General features: G+C 45.4%; 1 protein-coding gene across 1 annotated transcript in view; it reads left to right on the top strand.

The window, feature by feature from the left end:
* The window catches only part of emc2 (ER membrane protein complex subunit 2), a 108,934-nt gene that overhangs the window by 42,458 nt on the left and 47,721 nt on the right, over window positions 1-18,755 (top strand). Inside the window, exons 4-5 of the mRNA XM_085993718.1 lie at window positions 7,338-7,423; window positions 7,781-7,838. Of these exons, the coding sequence (XP_085849844.1) occupies window positions 7,338-7,423; window positions 7,781-7,838 (144 nt within the window). The remainder of the gene's footprint in view (window positions 1-7,337; window positions 7,424-7,780; window positions 7,839-18,755) is intronic.

Below are 18,755 nucleotides of genomic sequence, written 5' to 3'. Positions count from 1 at the left end.
TCACCGGAGTGAGAGACCAGAGCCGGCTGACCGGTCTGAGCGAACCAGCGCTAGCTCACCGGAGCGAGCGACCAGAGCCGGCTGACCGGTGCGGGCGGACCAGCGCTAGCTCACCGGAGCGAGCGACCAGAGCCGGCTGACCAGTCCGAGCGAACCAGCGCTAGCTCACCGGAGCGAGTGACCAGAGGCAGCTGACCGGTCCGAGCTGACCAGGCTAGCTCACCGGAGCGAGTGACCCGAGCTGGCTGACCGGTCCGAGCTGACCAGGCTAGCTCACCGGAGTGAGCGACCAGAGGCAGCTGACCGGTCCGAGCGAACCAGCGCTAGCTCACCGGAGCGAGCGACCAGAGCCGGCTGACCGGTCCGAGCTGACCAGGCTAGCTCACCAGAGCGAGAGACCAGAGCCGGCTGACCGGTCCGAGCTGACCAGGCTAGCGAACTGGAGAGAGTGACCAGAGCCGGCTGACCGGTCTGAGCTGACCAGGCTAGCTCACCGGAGCGAGCGACCAGAGCCGGCTGACCGGTCCGAGCTGACCAGGCTAGCTCACCGGAGCGAGCGACCAGAGGCAGCTGACCGGTCCAAGCGAACCAGCGCTAGCTCACCGGAGTGAGCGACCAGAGCTGGCTGACCGGTCCGAGCTGACCAGGCTAGCTCACCAGAGCGAGCGACCAGAGCCGGCGAGCTGACCAGGCTAGCGAACTGGAGTGAGCGACCAGAGCCGGCTGACCAGGCTAGCTCACCGGAGCGAGCGACCAGAGCTGGCTGACCGGTCCGAGCTGACCAGGCTAGCTCACCGGAGCGAGCGACCAGAGCCGGCTGACCAGGCTAGCTCACCGGAGTGAGCGACCAGAGCCGGCTGACCGGTCCAAGCTGACCAGCTAGCTCACCGGAGCGAGCGACCAGAGCTGGCTGACCGGTCTGAGCTGACCAGGCTAGCTCACCGGAGCGAGTGACCAGAGCCGGCTGACCGGTCCGAGCTGACCAGGCTAGCTCACCGGAGCGAGTGACCAGAGCCGGCTGACCAGTCCGAGCTGACCAGGCTAGCTCACCAGAGCGAGCGACCAGAGCCGGCTGACCGGTCCGAGCTGACCAGGCTAGCTCACCGGAGCGAGCGACCAGAGCTGGCTGACCGGTCCGAGCGAACCAGCGCTAGCTCACCGGAGCGAGCAGACCAGAGCCGGCTGACCGGTCCGAGCTGACCAGGATAGCTCACCGGAGTGAGCGACCAGAGCCAGCTGACCGGTCCGAGCGAACCAGCGCTAGCTCACCGGAGCGAGCAGACCAGAGCCGGCTGACCGGTCCGAGCTGACCAGGCTAGCTCACCGGAGCGAGCAGACCCGAGCCGGCTGACTGGTCCGAGCTGACCAGGCTAGCTCACCGGAGCGAGCAACCAGAGCCGGCTGACCGGTCCGAGCTGGAGCTCCAACCCCAGTTTGAGTGGCCCATTTAAAATGGAAATCTGAGGGTGGGGTTTTTTAATCATTTAAAATAAAGTATCACAATGGACATTCTGTGCCCTGCAGCCTCCAGGCCAAGGATAAAAGCCTAACCACAGCTTTGCAGTGGAATAGTACGCTCATGCGCTTTTAGTCAGTGTTTAGACTTGGATGGCAAATGAGAGGAATTTTAAATTGGAAGTGAAAGCATGTTCACCAAGTGGTTCAGATTTACAACATTCTTTCTGTGCGTAATGTCTACCAGTTACATACTTTGGAATGAACCAGAAATGCTACCTTGCTACACTGCTTCAAGTTTAACCAGAAGCACCTGGGCATCGTCTGTGACATTTAAAACGAAATGTCAAGACAAAGGAGGCCCAGAAGAACAAATTCCTTTTGCCTGGGCCGCTGACTGTTCTTACGGTGAGGAAGCTTTCACACCCTACTTCAAAACAAAAATCTAAATCCCAAACACCACATTCATTTCAATTTGGCTTGTTGTATTGAATTGGTCCAAAGACGAGCTTTGGGCATTTTGGTGAGACTCTACGAAAGGAAGTACAATTATGTAGGACAAGTTAAGGATGCGAACACGTCATTTGACCCTTTGAAGCTCATTCCATTGGTGCATCATTTTACCCTGTCTGGTGTCTGACCGCATTTTGAATGTTTCTCATGTCTTTCACTCTTCCACCTTACCTGGTAAGTTATTCTAAATGATCATAGGAACAAGAGGCGGCCGTTCAGCTCCTCGAGCCTGTTCCGCCATTCATAAGAACATAAGAAATAGGAGCAGGAGTAGGCCAATCGGCCCCTCGAGCCTGCTCCGCCATTCAATAAGATCATGGCTGATCTGATCCTAACCGCCAATCCACTATCACAGAACCATCTCCTGAATCTAACAGAATTAGACACACGAAATAGGAGCAGGATCAGGCTACACGGCCCCTGGGCCCGCTCCGCTACCCACAGGGCCATGACCGATCCGAACCTAGACTCATGTCCAAATTCCTGCCCGCTCCCCGTAACCCTTAATTCCCTTTACTTCTAGGAAACTGTCTATTTCTGTTTTAAATTTATGTAATGATGTAGCTTCTACAGCTTTTTGGGGCAGCATATTCCATGGACCTACCACCCTCTGAGTGAAGTAGTTCCTCCTCATCTCAGTTTTGAAAGAGCAGCCCCTTATTCTAAGACTATGCCCCCTAGTTCTAGTTTCACCCATCATCGGGAACATCTTCCCCGCATCCACCCGATCCAACCCCTTCACAATCTTATATGTTTCAATAAGATCGCCTCTCATTCTTCTGAACTCCAATGAGTAGAGTCCCAATCTACTCAACCTCTCCTCATATGTCCATCCCCTCATTCCCGGGATTAACCGAGTGAACCTTCTTTGTACTGACTCGAGAGCAAGTATGTCCTTTCTTAAGTATGGACACCAAAACTGTACGCAGTATTCCAGGTGCGGTCTCACCAATACCTTGTACAACTGAAGCAATACCTCCCTATTTTTATATTCTATCCCCCTAGCAATGAAAGCCAACATTCCATTGGCCTTCTTAATCACTTGCTGCACCTGCATACTAACCTTTTGAGTTTCGTGCACCAGGACCCCCAGATCCCTTTGTACTTCAGTACTTTCCAGTTTCTTGCCATTAAGATAATAACTTGCTCTATGATTTTTCCTGCCAAAGTGCATAACCTCACACTTTCCAGTATTGCATTCCATCTGCCAAATCTCTGCCCACTTACTTAGCCTGTCGATGTCCCCTTGCAGGTTTTTTATGTCCTCCTCACTCACTACTTTCCCTCCCATCTTAGTATCATCTGCAAACTTTGATATGTTACACTCGGTCCCCTCCTCCAAATCGTTAATATAGATTGTAAAGAGTTGGGGACCCAGCACTGACCCCTGCGGAACACCACTAGTTACTGATTGCCAGTCTGAGAATGAACCATTTATCCCAACTCTCTGCCTTCTGTTAGATAGCCAATCCTCTATCCATGCCAGAATATTACCCCCCATCCCGTGATTTTTTATCTTAAGCAATAATCTTTTGTGTGGCACCTTGTCAAATGCCTTTTGGAAGTCTAAATACACTACGTCCACTGGTTCCCCTTTACCCACCCTATATGTTACTTCCTCAAAGAACTCCAGCAAATTTGTCAAACATGACTTCTCCTTCATAAAACCATGCTGACTTTGTCCTATTAAATTATGATTATCCAAATGTCCTGTTACTGTCTCCTTAATAATGGACTCCAAAATTTTACCTACCACAGATGTTAGGCTAACCGGTCTATAGTTTCCAGCCTTCTGTCTACTGCCCTTTTTAAATAAGGGTGTTACATTAGCAGTTTTCCAGTCTGCCGGGACCTTTGCCAAGTCCAGGGAGTTTTGGAAAATTATTACCAATGCATCCACAATCCCTACCGCCACTTCCCTCAAGACCCTAGGATGTAAGCCATCAGGTCCAGGTGATTTATCCGCCTTGAGTCCCATTATTTTACCGAGTACCACTTCCTTAGTGATTTTGATCGTGTTTAGCTCCTCCCCCCCTTTAGCCCCCTGTTTGTCCAGTGTTGGGATATTCTTAGTGTCCTCTACTGTAAAGACTGATGTAAAATATTCATTCAGTGTTTTTGCCATCTCCATATTTCCCATCATTAATTTCCCGGTCTCATCCTCTAAGGGACCAACATTTACTTTAGCCACCCTTTTTCTTTTTATATAACTATAAAAACTCTTACTATCTGTTTTTATATTTTTTGCTAATTTACTTTCATAATCTATCTTCCCTTTCTTAATCAATCTTTTTGTTATTTTTTGCTGTCTTTTAAAGTTTTCCCAATCCTCTATCCTCCCACTAGATTTGGCTACCTTATATGCCCTTGTTTTTAGTCGAATACTATCCTTAATTTCTTTACTTAGCCACGGATGGCTGTCTTTTCTTTTACACCCTTTTCTTCTCAGTGGAATATATTTTTTTGGGAAGTTGTAAAATAACTCCTTAAATGTACACCACTGATCATGTATCGTCTTACCCTTTAATCTATTTTCCCATCCACTCTACTCAATTCCGCTCTCATACCTTCATAGTCTCCTTTATTCAAGCTTAGCACACTTGTTTGAGATCCAACCTTCTCACCCTCTAATTGAATATGGAATTCAACCATGTTATGGTCACTCATTCCAAGGGGATCCTTTACTAGGACATTTTTAATTAATCCCATCTCGTTACACAGGACCAGATCTAAGGTTGCTTGCCCCCTGGTCGGTTCAGTTACATACTGCTCAAGAAACCCATCCCTAATACACTCAATGAACTCATCCTCAAGGCAGCCCTGCCCAATTTGATTTGTCCAATTAATATGATAGTTAAAATCCCCCATAATTATAGATGTTCCCTTATTACAAGCCTCAACTATTTCCTGATTGATACTCCGTCCAACAGAGTTGCCACTGTTCGGAGGCCTATAGACTACGCCCACTAGTGTTTTTTTCCCCTTATTATTCCTTACCTCCACCCAAACTGTTTCATTATCCTGATCTTTTGACCCAATATCATTTCTCTGTATTACAGTGATTCCTTCCTTTATTAACATAGCCACCCCACCTCCCCTTCCTTCCTGCCTGATTCATGGCTGATCTGCACCTCGAATCCATTTACCCGCCTTTGCTTCATATCCCTCGATACCCTTACCCAACCAAAATCTATCGATCTCCGTCCTGAAATCTCCAATTGTTACCCAGCATCCGCAGCTTTTTGGCGGGGAGAGTGTTCCGGATTTCTACAACCCTTCGTGTGAAGAAGTGCTTCCTGATTTCACTCCTGAATGACCGGGCTCTAATTTTAAGATTGTGTCCTCTTGTTATTGATTCCCCCACCAGAGGAAATAGTTTCTCTGTATTTACCGCATCAAATCGTTCTAATGTTTTGAACACCTCATCAGATCACCCCTCAATTTTCTATACTCGGGAATACAAGTCAAGTTTCTGCAACCTTTCCTCCTAATCGAACCCTCTAAGCCTCAGTATCATTCTGGTGAGTGTTTGCTGAACCCCCTCCAAGTCTTTCATGCGGGAGCTTGTGAAAGGCTTTCTGAAAATCTATGGAGGTCTACTAGTTTGTTCGGTAGGGGTATATTTTTGTTAGGTAAGAATATCAAGGGATATAGAGCTAAGATGGGTAAATGGAGTTGAGGTGCATGAGGTACAGATCAACCATGGTCTAATAGAATGGCGGAACAGGCTCGCGGGGTGGAGGGTCTCCTGTTCCTATAGGTAGCATCCTCAAACTAAAAAGACGGAGGTTTCTGCAGCAGGATCTTGCCCTTGGGTATTTCTTTAGCCTATACCTTGTCATTGTTTTCATTACTTTACATGCGATTGATAGTTTCCGTGAGTCAGATTTGTGCCCTTTTATAGAAAAATAGGAGCAGGAGTAGGCCATTCGGCCCTTCGAGCCTGCTCCGCCATTCAATATGATCATGGCTGATCCTCTATCTCAATACCATATTCCCACTCGCTCTCCATACCCCTTGATGCCTTTTGTGTCTAGAAATTTATCTATCTCCTTTTTAAATATATTCAGTAACTTGGCTTCCACAGCCTTCTGTGGTAGAGAATTCCACAGGTTCACCACCCTCTGAGTGAAGAAATTTCTCCTCATCTCAGTCCTAAATGTCCTACTCCGTATTTTGTTAATTATGAGTACTGTGTTTAATTCAACCGTGCAGATAGGCTGAAATGCACAAACAGGTGGAACAAACTTGTGACCCGGCCAGAACTGAATTGGCGCAATTTATTTAAGTAGCAAACTTAATAGCCTTGACATGGCCGGCAGGCTAAGCAGGGTTGGGCTGGTTGAACCACACTGATGGTCAGAACTGATGCTTATTCATTCATTGCTCAAAAACAAAGCTGCCTGGCAGTGGTTAATGTTCGTATCTTAATGTAGCATTGACATGCTGCTACAAGCATGTTCGAGTCTCCCAAGAGAGTTCTCATGAGCAGGAAGTTCTTACAGTGCGCAGACGTGCTTTATGTATAGGGTTAATGGGAAGGAAACTGGGGCTAGGGTGGATGCTGGGTTGTTTTATACGAGATATTCTCACAGCTGGATTTCACTGTGCTGGTTTGATGTGCAACATTTTGCCATCAAATTTTTAGAAGCCAGCGTTATGCTGCATCAGTCTCTATACCATAAACAATGAATGTGAGAGCACGGTAAAATGATGCACCTTCATCCTCACATATAATAAATGAGCATTCATGCAATATGTGTAAGTGTCCTGACCTTACTCATCCTACTCTACCTAGTCGGAAATTACGCCCTCTGCTTTTTAAAAAAATTAAATAATCGCAAAACATTTTTTATTCTGTTCACAAAGCACACTTATTGTTGGCTTTACTTGTGAAAGAGAAGCCCTCCAGTATCCTATAAAATCTATACTTTTGGAATTTTGCTTTTTCATCATAAAGCACAGTTGACAGATTTGATTGGTGGACAGAATAAACTGCAGCAGTAGATCAGTCCTATTGAGTACAGCAGTTCTAATGGGTAAGAAGGAGCGTACGGTATGTGTATGGATTCTATGTGATACAAAGTTTTCTCACACCAAAGACAAGTGGGAAAATTAGAGTATTTCAAAATAACATTAAATTGTATCATAGGCCGAAGTAAAATATATTCAACTTGCACCATTAAGTTATTATTGACTCTGTTAGTAAATGCCTAGTTTACAGAGAACAGATGGGATCATTTGTTACTGGTCATAGAAATGTTCAAAGCTCCATGTTAGTTGGCCTTCAGTATATGGTAACGAGCAAAAATGTGTACGAGGGACCTGCAAAACTTACGTTGCTGCTTTACATGTTACTCCGTCCACAGCTGTGTCTGCACGAACTCCGCAAACAATTTCCAGGCAGCCACCGAGTGAAGCGATTGACTGGCATGCGATTCGAATCCCTGGAAAGGTACTTGAGAACTTGACCATTTTGCTACAGAAGGGTAAGAGTAGGAATTATGAAAAGGTTAAACACATGAAAGGCCCACAGTTCATTTTCCAAATTTTTTCATATGTCTTTTGTGTAAAATATTTTTTTCCCCACCGTCAAGCTTTAGGACTTAATGGGGCCACAATTGCTTTTAAACTCTTTGAAGCAGGTAATTGGCAAATCATGGAAAAGGTCTTGCACATTTGTCATCTAGTGCGAGTTGATGCATTAAATTGTGATCTGAGCCTGCCACTTGGTAACTAAGAACATTTGTTGCATCTAAGCACTTGATCAGGTAACAAGACCAACTAGTCGCATGCTTTGCTCTTTCTCAAGGTATGAAGATGCCAACAAGATGTATGATGCAATTTTGCAGGAAGATGCAACAAACACAGTGAGTAAAAATGGGTTAAATATATTTTGTGCGAATGAGTCAATGTCAGCTGCTGGATAGATGGTTGATGGAGAGGAGAAAACTCCTCCAATATTAACTGATTCCTATTGTATTTAAACTGAATAGCTGTCTTAGTTTCGTTACTGCAGCGCTGGAATAGTTAGACTGTTAACGAGCAGAGCTAAGTTCAACTCTCAGCCTTCATTCATCATCTCAGCTCAACAGAGTTTGCCAGGGTTTTTTTTGATCACTTGGTGTCAGGGGTGAGAGCTATTATTGAGGCTCCTGCCCAAACCCTGACTCACCCACAAGAGCAGTCAACACATTAACGGAGATACCATTGAAGTGTCTCACCCACTGGGCCAAGGACACGGGGCCATGATTAATTTGTGTGATTGGTGTTGGGGGTTAATGGAAGCTGAATGATTCACAGTGCAACAAACTACTCCAGAAGTTTAAAATACATTGTCTCCTTCCTCTTTGTTCTTAACAAAATGGCACAAAAGCTATTTCTAACCTCAACGCCATGTCAGGAGTCTGTACTTCTGGTGTCACGCATTCACAATGTGGTCGGGCCAAAAGTGCTGGAAAAATATAGTTACTGACTGTGTAGCATGAATAAGGGTTTGTTTCTCACTTCCCTCTCCACAGGATTGCAGTAATCCTGGGTCGCTGATTGAAATACCATTTGCTTGATGCTGTTCAGTTACCTCATTCAAGCAATTAAAATTCTGCTCACTGGGGTTAACTTGGGTGAGAGAAAGTAGGGGAATCATGTTGCTTGCATGTGAACGGTTCACCTTTTAGTCATTATTTGAACCTAGTGATTGGTGAGGGGCAGGAAGAGATTGAACTTTGCATTCTCGGATTAACTTTCTTACCTGTCGGGGTATGCGGAGTGTAGGCTGATTAAATAGATGCGAAGAGATGAAGGGATCAAAACAAACTGCCAAATAAAACACAGCACTTCAGAAGTTGCATGAAATGCGTGTTAGCGGCCAGGATTTCTATGAAGATGGATTACCTCCTGGTATTCTTTCAGATCTGCAGTTAGGCAACATCTGCTGTAATAGTGTGTCAACTACCTTGTGGATGTGTAACAGACAAAAACGCCTCCTATTCATTCTGTCTTGTCATTTTAATCCTGAAATCGCAGTCTCTTGTTTTTTGTGGATTCCTTAGTATGCAGTTAAGTTCAGTTTTGTTTAATAAATTATTGGGTGTTGGAAATGGTTCAGACGTTAGGTACCTGCTGGTAATCATTTCCATAAGGGACATGAAGCTGCAGTAGCAGAATAACACACTGCACGATTTTAAACAGAGACCTTTTGCCTTGTTTGTTTTGGCACAGTGAGAAATTTGTACTGGTTTCTTCTGATGTTTCAGTTTGCCAGTACGTACATGGTGTTGCTTCGGAATATTAAGTTTCCATGTTGGCAGTTGCAGTAAGGTAAACAGACAGATTTGAGAAAAAAAACCTGTGCGCCAGAAAGCGAGGAAAATGCCACTAATAAATGCCGTTAGCAGACTGCACTTCCCTTGATTATATTTTGGCAAGTCATCTGCAAAAAAAAAAAGTGTTTTTTTTAAAAGAAGGTCCAATAGTTTACTCTGTGTCAAATGCATCTGGTTGAGTATCTGCTTTTCAAGATTCAACATACAGGAAACTTTCTGGTATCCGGCACTGACTGGACCGAGCTGTTGCCGTTCCATCAAAACTGCCGGAGAAACCAGCGGTAATGTTAAAACATACGGAGCTTCTGAGCTCCGTGTGAAGCAACAAACCCTGTTGCACAGCTTCAAAACAGTCGACATAGCTTGCAAGCGTCTCTGTAGCTAAGCAACAGCTTCAGCTAGACCTTGCAGAGCCACGACTGGAGAAAAAAAGCAACGAGAAGTAAAAAAACTTATCTGAACCGACTCCTGAATTTTGCCGGTGGATAGAGCTTTCCGGACATTTAATCTCCGGTTAAACAAAAGTTTCCTGTATTTTAATCTCGCTGGAGGTCGGCGGGCCTGTTCGAAACTCTCAGTTGGTGGAAAAAAATTTTTTTAGTGCGGTTTTAAACCCAGCAAACGATGCGGCGGAGCCATTTTATACAGGCTGATATCGAGACCTGTAACTTGAGTTGGGAAGTCCACCATTTTTTTCAGTGGGAGCTTTGAAGCAATGATTTTTATTATTAAGTAGCAAGTCCTTAGCTAGTTTACTAAAAAAAAAATTAAATTGTCCTCCTTTTCTATGCCTGGCCAGTTTAGTGGTATAAATAAAAAGACAAAACCTGTTTCTGTTGATGGCAATGTTTCTGTAGCTTCCGATTAGCACAAGGAATAATATTTTGGGATACAGTATCAGGCACGGAATATTATGTTATTATGTGTAAGTGCAGCATGTTTCAGAGAAACGGGTGACTTTGAACTGACGGTTGCCAAAGCTCTCCACCACTGAGGTTTTGCTCACCTCATGTCTGGGTCTGTTGTAGACTAATCGACAGAGATTGATTGCTGTGATAAGTCAACAACTCCATTATCGTTGTATCATGCGACTACCAGGATGGTAGAAGGTGAAAGAGATGGACCGTGGTCTTTTTTCACCCAGCGATTCCTATGTTCCTATACGTGTAATTTGTTTGGTACAAAGTGTTAGAAGTCATAGGGACAGTTGCAGTGTCTCTCAGGCTGATGTGAAGTTTGTTGTCCCCTTCTCCATGCTGCCTCTTTTCCCCCTACAGTTCCAAATGTTTTTCCGTGCACATCATGGGACCCATGTTGCCCCTTCCTCTCTGGTTTGATGGTTTTGGAGTTGGCAGTGGACTGCAGAGTTCCTGTTTCCTGAAGGTGTAGCAACACCCTCTCTGACAGAAGTAGAATTAAAGCCACTGGTGATTTAATTGCTGGAGTTCTCTAGATGGTTCGCCCCAGAAAGCCCAGGAGACTGTGCATTCCTTTGCACTTGTGTCTCCCACGATCTCCCATCTGTTGAGCGCACCTGATCTCCGTTGACGAGATAATTCCTGACGATTCTTTTCCTCATTCAGCATCCTTCACACACTGCTATGCTGCATGATATCTTGGTGGACAATGCCCCCTCGCGGTTGTTTGACGCCGGCTGATAATGGCAGACAGCACTGAACCAAATGGCGCTTCACACTCGCACTTCACACTCGCGCACTGGTTGAAAGCACTGCACATCTGTCAAAACTAGTTGTTTTTCCTTACCACGGGCATCTTTGTTTCCAACAACTTAGGACCATTTTCAAACTCTTCATGGCAAGTTGGCATGCCTCTGAAAACCACATGATGGCTCTTTGCTACATCAGGAAGGGGCCCATTGAGTCCCTCTATCAATAAGTGACCTGTCTTTTCCCATTGGTACCTGAACCACGAGAGACACTCCCAACCTTCTGGTAATCCATCCCTACAAGTGGAATAGCATAATACTGCGGATGCTGGAAATCTGAAATAACAACAGAAAATGCTGGAAATACTCAGCAGGCCAGGCAGCATCCGTGGAGAGAGAAACAGAGTTAACGTTTCAGGTCTGGGACCCTTCATCAGAACTGGAAAAAGCTGGAGATGTAACAGATATTAAGCAGGTGCAGAGACGGGGGGGAGGTGTTAGGAGGGGAGGAAGGAATTGCAAGAGCATACTGTACTTTTGTAAGAGGCAGGAAAGATAAAATGTTGCAAATGTGAATGGCAAAAATCATACAGCATGAAAAATGGGGGCAGGGATTATTATCTGAAATTGTTGAACTCGATGTTGAGATCTACAAGTGGAAGATCAGCTCACGTGTCATCTACAAATGTTTCAAACCGGGGCTGCCTTATGCTTGACCTCTTTGCAACGCAGGACAGTTGCCAACTACCTTGATTTTGCTCAAAGACTGCAGACAATACAGTGTGGAGGATGTCCTGCCAACTACAGGAAACTCTTTATTATCCGGCACCAACGGGACCGGCGTGGTGCCGGTTTATCAAAAAGTCCGGATTACAGAGAGGTATAGTTAAAAGGTACGAGAGCTCCGTACACAGCAACAAATCCAGGCTTCCCTGTTGCTTAGCAACAGGTGCAGGAACTCCGGCCACAGACCAAGCGTCCCTGTTGCTTAGCAACAGGTGCAGGAGCCCCAGTTACACAGCCACAGATCCAGGAACGGCCACTAATATGAAGTAAAACTTACCTGAACCTACTCCTGAATTTTGCCGGTTAACAGAGATTTCCAGTTATTTAGGTGCCGGTAAATCGAGAGTTTCCTGTACCTTGCTTTTGCTCAAAGACTGCAGACAATACAGCGTGGAGGATGGCTCCGTTTGCAGAAAAATGTTTGCTCCATTTCTGGCTCTTGGTGTGGAACAAGGGCCTCAAACTATATTCCTATGCTGTGTGGAGCATTCCATAGCATTTCAAGGTACAAGCTGGGTAGCCTGACATCCTATCCATTGGACAGTATAATACGGCTGCTGCTTAGACATCCTTGAAGCAGGTATCTACATTATAAATTTTGTAACACTGCCATATGGATTAACTCATACATTTACCTAATGCTGTTGGTTGGACAAGGCAACCAAGAGTGATGATGCCTTTGGTGTACCTGTCCGGAATGCTGTGGCCTCTGCTACCTCAAGAGTTCATTGCTCCTACCCCTAGGTACTAAAGGGTTGGCCTTCAGTGGTGTGTGGAAGATGTTGAATGAAAAGAATGATCAAGACTTGCCTTCTAGAGCCATCTTCCTCCTTCAAAATGGTGTTTCCTCCACACACCGTGCATGTTCCCCGCGATCCCCACAGGCCTTGTAGAAGCGCATGTATGAGTATTTTAATTTTAAGTCTTTATTTAGGCCGTAGATCAGAAAGTGTCACTGTGTGCAGCAGGCCCTTTATGCGGCACAAATGCATAACTAAAATCAGCATTAATACCAAGTGTTTAAAAAGTCAGTGTACATTATCCGCAGTTCCACTTCATCAATTTTCTGACATGCTGAGCTTCTGCTGTCACTTATTCCTACCCACAGAAATGAAAAAAACAATAAGTAAATCTGAAATTGGTTATGTCTTCAATTTTTTTAATGTCACGAGTCAATCTCCCATTTCATTAGTCACAGCGTGTTGGAGAGTATTATTCAGTAATGGTGTTCATGGTGCGTAATGCATAACATCAGGGCAAGGGTTTAAAGTGACTGAGTCAAATTCCATTTTTATTAAATGGTATTTTGGAATTTTTACTAGTTCTTTGCGATGTCCACAGCTGTCCATTGTTCTGTGAAAACTGTAAATGAGCAGCCTTTGTTAATGTGTATACCTTTACCTATTTATCCCTTCCCACAGCAAGATGATGTACAAAATGTACAAGTTTGATGCAGATATCTGGTAAGTCGCAGTGCTGGGGAGATGGTGTGAGGTTTAGCTGCATTTGGTCGCAGTCCTGTACTTTGGTAGCACTGGGGAATGGCCCTGGTGTTTGACAGACTGGGGTTCTGATATTTCAGTACTGCGAGGGTGGGGGCTGCTGGGGTTTAGCAGCATGCGGGGTGCAGAGGTCCTTTTGATCTGGTATCACTGTGGCGGGGTAACCTGTGGCTTGGCAGACCTGTGTGAGGCGAACCTGAGGTGTGGCACGACTAGGGGGTGAGGTTTGGCACACCCTGCGGTTGATTCCTGGTGTCAGTTAGCAATGAGGGGAGGGGGAAGATCTGACAGTACAGGGTGAGGTAGGGGTGAGGGGGTGATGGGGGGGGTGGTGGCATGGAGGGGTATGGGGGGGGTGTGGGGGAGCGGTGGCAGGAAGCCTGTGTACTGGTTTGTGACTTTCTACGTAACCTCTGTAAACTTCAAATTCGGGGCTTTGTGATCGGTTCCTGGACCGGTAACTCTGTCTCTCTTTGTCTTTCAGTTTGTTTCTGCACACACTCTTGCTATTCCCACTCCGTAGCTGTAAGAAAATGGAAACGTTCTAATTACTATCAACAAAATGTGATAATTTGAGCTTTACAATTTGCTTTTAAAATTTGACTCTTGCTTTAAAAAAGAACTCGTATTAAGATGAGGAACTACTCGTGTGTGTGTGGGGTGTGTGTGTCTCTGTCTGTGTGTGTGTGTCTCTGTCTGTGTGTCTGTGTGTGTGTGGGGTGTGTGTGTGTCTCTGTGTGTGTCTCTGTGTGTGTGTCTCTGTGTGTGGGGTGTGTGTGTGTCTGTGTCTCTGTGTGTGTCTCTGTGTGTGTGTGTCTCTGTGTCTGTGTGTGTGGGGTGTGTGTGTGTCTGTGTCTCTGTGTGTGTGTCTCTGTGTGTGTGTCTCTGTGTGTGTCTCTGTGTGTGTGTGTGTCTCTGTGTGTGTGTGGTGTGTGTGTGTCTCTGTCTGTGTGTCTCTGTGTGTGTGTGCGTCTGTGTGTGTGTGTCTGTGTGTGTGTGTGTGTGTGTGTCTGTGTGTGTGTGTGGGGTGTGTGTGTGTCTCTGTGTGTGTGTCTCTGTGTGTGTGTCTCTGTGTGTGTCTCTGTGTGTGTGTGTGTGTCTCTGTGTGTGTGTGTCTCTGTGTGTGTGTCTGTGTGTGTGTGTCTGTGTGTGTGTCTCTGTGTGTGTCTCTCTCTGTGTGTGTGTGTGTCTCTGTGTCTCTGTGTGTGTGTGGTGTGTGTGTGTCTCTGTCTGTGTGTCTCTGTGTGTGTCTGTGTGTGTGTGTGTGTGTCTCTGTGTGTGTCTCTGTGTGTGTGTGCCTGTGTGTGTGTGTCTCTGTGTGTGTGTCTCTGTGTGTGGGGTGTGTGTGTGTCTCTGTGTGTGTGTCTCTGTGTGGGGTGTGTGTATCTCTCTGTGTGTCTGTGTCTCTGTGTCTGTGTGTGTGTGTCTGTGTGTGTCTCTGTGTGTGTGTCTGTGTGTGGGGTGTGTGTGTGGGGTGTGTGTGTGTGTCTGTGTGTGTGTCTCTCTGTGTGTCTCTCTGTGTGTCTCTCTGTGTGTGGGGTGTGTGTGTGTCTCCCTGTGTGTGTGTGTCTCCCTGTGTGTGTGTGTGTGTCTCTGTGTGTGTGTGTGTGTGTGTGTTTGTGTGTGGGGGGGGTCTCTGTGTGTGTCTGTGTGTGTGTGTGTGTGGGGTGTGTGTGTCTGTGTGTGTGTGTGGGGTGTGTGTGTACTACAGCTGTTACTAATTGGAATATTACATTTTGTAACCAACAAAACCCAGGTGATAATCATAGGCTTTTGGTCTGCTTTCAAAATTCAACTCGTGTTTTCGAAAAAATTAACTAAGTTGTGGAAAGACACTCCTCTTCCTCCTCCCCTCTGTCACATCAGTGATTAGAATGTTTACAATTTCTAACTCTTATTTTATCTCGGACAAATGCAACAGTGGCTTTATCCCCTAGTTACTGATTTCTCACAAATAATGAGGGTTTGTTTTTGTATAAATCTCCATAGTTTTTAAATCCATCTAAATGAAATATTTTGATTTAATCTCGGAGTCAGCCACAGAGGTGGGAGAGGGTCGGTCACAGCGAGGGCTTGGGGAGCAACCATAGTCGGGTGGGTTGGTGGAAGGGGAACAGAGGGCCGGTACCCAGAGGGATAGGAGGGGCAGAAGGAATAGCTCCAGAGCGGGGATGGGAGGGGAATATGGGGGCAGCCACAGAGGGGGATATTTAACTGTTAATTTAAAATCCAAGTATTATATATAAATAAGAACAGAATGTATAGCTTTAAAATGAATTATATCTGTACACCCTGGTCCAATTATCCCCCACCCTCTAGCCCCAGTTCACGTTGTCCTGACTCCCCACATGTGATGCCATGGTAGATTGACTAGTAGTTGAAGCAAAAGAGCACCAAAGCCTTGGATGAAAATTTTTATATTTTTTCACACTGCCTCCTCACCTGAAACCATTGGCTCCTTACTGGGGTACTGGTTCCACAGGGACTGGTATTGGACAGCACAATCCTGTCCTTGGTCTTCTGGGAGCGCCCTTCCGGCAGGGGTTGCTGGGCAGTCAGCAGGGTCAGAAGCTTGGACTGATTCTCTCTTTCCTAACCCAGTTGTCCACCAGCTGTAGTGCCCCTGCCAACATCTGGACCGACCAGATGGGCTGCAGTGGCCTTTTCTGGTCCTCTATGTTCTTAATGTGCTACCACCAGCCTATAAGCGGTTCAGCTATACCAGCGCACAGCAGGATTCAAATCTTTACTGGTCTTGCTGGGTCAGCTACTCAACTGGATAAAGTTGCTGAAGCATTGGCCCAGCCTTTTACATGCGATGAAGGTGTCTTTCCACATTACAACAGTGACTACACTTCAAAAGTACTTAATTGGCTGTAAAGCGCTTTGGGATGTCCGGTGATCGTGAAAGGCGTTGCATAAATGCAAGTCTTTTTCTTTGAATGGTGAATGTAGACAGATCCAGATAATGTGGAAGATAGTTATCATTACATTACTCCACTAGAAACATATATTTATAATAACTTGCATAATAAAATATGTTTTACAATATTGGAGAAAGTAATAGAAGACACATGTTTTGCCTTGGCAAAAATATTCATCTCTGTTATACTGTGGGATGGAATGAGATGTAAAAACTGATAACATTTGTTATATTAAAAGGGTATTTGCAGTATATTATGAATTCATATTTGTCTAGACTACTTGGAATACACACGCAGTGGGCACGTGTCCACAGAAAGAACAGCCGTTTTGTTTTTCTCCAAATAGGCAAAACGCAATCAAATGTGTGAAATAAAGGTTTTAAAATGTCAAGAGTTGAGTGCAGTTTTAAGTTTGTGGTAGTGGTCGTTTGGAAACTGCGGTGATTTCTGGCTCGCTGGTAAATGCAGAGGATGCCAGTTTCAAATATATGAATATAGGTGGCGGCAGTGGGGAAACACAACTTGGTGTCTGACAAAAGGCAGTGCGATTGGAATATTTTCTTGCTTCAGTCTAGCTAACCTGAGTGCTACATTCAGTCTGATCTGTTGTGTCGTCAGTCAGAATGCTCGAGTGTTTTTGGACTCATTTTGACTTGTTTCTGCATACCTGAAGTAGGACTTTTCTTTGCTAAACAGCTTGCACTATTTAACAGTGTTTCAACACAAATTATGTGCCGCTTCACATGACTGAAAAGCACCCTTGTGTGTAGAAATACTCCTTTGAAAGTGCCACGAATTAGCTCTGTTTCAATCCAAACAAGACAAGTTTGCAATAGATGGATAAACAGTTTCAAATGCAGTAATTATGTTATTGAAAGGACTGTTCTCCTTTCAGGGGGAAGAGACACTTTCCCTTCCTTTTTGCTCAATTAAACATCTTTCATTTGCACTGTTTTGCTTTGAAGGTGGCCAATGGAGACTCCTCACACACCAAAAAACAGTCAGTGTGAATTGAAGCACAAAGCAAGCTAGTCCGGTCCAAGAATTTGCGTACTTTCTGAGGTGAGGCTAAACCAAGAGTAACCCCCGTCCCAGACCCCTCGTTAGTGCCATGTCTGGCATGTCAACAGGCAGCCTCCATCTAAGTTGCACACCAAGCACCTGGAGTGTGTTTCGTCCTACCAAACAGGATATCTGTCGACGGTTTTCTGGTACAGCTAAGCATGGCACAAGTACTGACGCAACAGTGTGCACTAGTGCCACGGCCACTACCTGGAATTGGTCTCCGCAGCTCTCCCCAACCTGGGCCACTCAGTGAACCTCACTCACTACGACAATCTACTATGTTTTGTACTTGCTTGTACTCTATACCATGGATGTAATGCATGTCAATATGTTGTAATCAAAGGAGAATCACAGTAAAATTACGAATAGATATATTCCAGTTTATCCACAACCTAATGAGGATTGGAACATATATCATTTTGCCTGCACTGTTACTGTTTTGACGTTTTAGTAATCTGACTGATTGACTGTGATGAGAAAGAGAACAAAATCATTAGCGAGATAACAACAGAAAATGCTGGAAAAACTCAACAGGCCAGGCAACATCCATGGAGCGAGAAATAGAGTCAACGTTTCAGGCCAAAACCCTTTGTCAAGGGTTTTCACCTGAAACGTTGACTCTATTTCTCTCTCCACGGCTGTTGACTGGCCTGCTGAGTTTTTCCAGCATTTTCTGTTGTTATTTCGGATTTCCAGCATCTGCAGTATTTTGCTATCGTACTAATATCATTAGCGATGTAGCGCATCATGAAAAAGGTTCTTTTTACGGCCTGTCTCCAAACAGCGGCTCAGGTACAGTGAATTTGCGAGGAAGCGTGTTGCTGTGAGGGTGGGGAGCAGCCTGACTAATGTCTCCACCACCCCCCCCCCCCCACAAGTTAATTCTCAAAAGCCTCTTTAGGATGCATTTACGCTGCCAGTTTTTACACCGATGCTAATCCGTTTTGGATATGCAGCAGTGCCAAAGTGGCAATGGAGCTCTGAGTACTGGCAAGTGCACTTGGAAACCCTAGTTTCAAAACCCTCCAGGGGAAGTGTGCAAAGGAATAAAATGCATTTATAGAATTGGGTGCAAGTCCAGCCTGAAAGCCTCTGTTGTTGGGAGAAACAGCATGGCTTTGAAAGTTAATGGAAATCATTGGCAGAGAGAGCAGGTAAGGGGATCTATTGATTCAACCACAGCCGTCAAAGATTGTCAAATGCTGAGGCTGCCAGGCGCTGGCATGATTTTTCAGGTGGGAAATGTGGCTGTGGGAAGAACATTAAAAGGAGGCAACTGAAATTGGCCTGGTAAAGAGATATATATGCAAGATAGTAAACAGTATGGGGAGCACAGATTCAGAAAATCTCTTCAAATTAAATCCCGCGTGTAGGACCAGGAACAGAATTTTAATTGCATCGAAATTGCAACATGGAAACTGGCCGTGGTGGTCTTTAGAAACATAGAAGATAGGAGCAGGAGTAGGCCATTCGGCCCCTCGAGCCTGCTCTGCCATTCAATGCGATCATGGCTGATCAT

This window comes from Somniosus microcephalus, chromosome 7 (assembly GCF_052327205.1).
Source record: "Somniosus microcephalus isolate GS21.2 chromosome 7, FLI_Smic_1.0, whole genome shotgun sequence".
NCBI classification, from domain to species: Eukaryota; Metazoa; Chordata; class Chondrichthyes; order Squaliformes; family Somniosidae; genus Somniosus; species Somniosus microcephalus.
The sequence above is the reverse complement of the archived record's forward strand: the minus strand, read 5'-3'. Positions and strand labels throughout refer to the sequence as shown.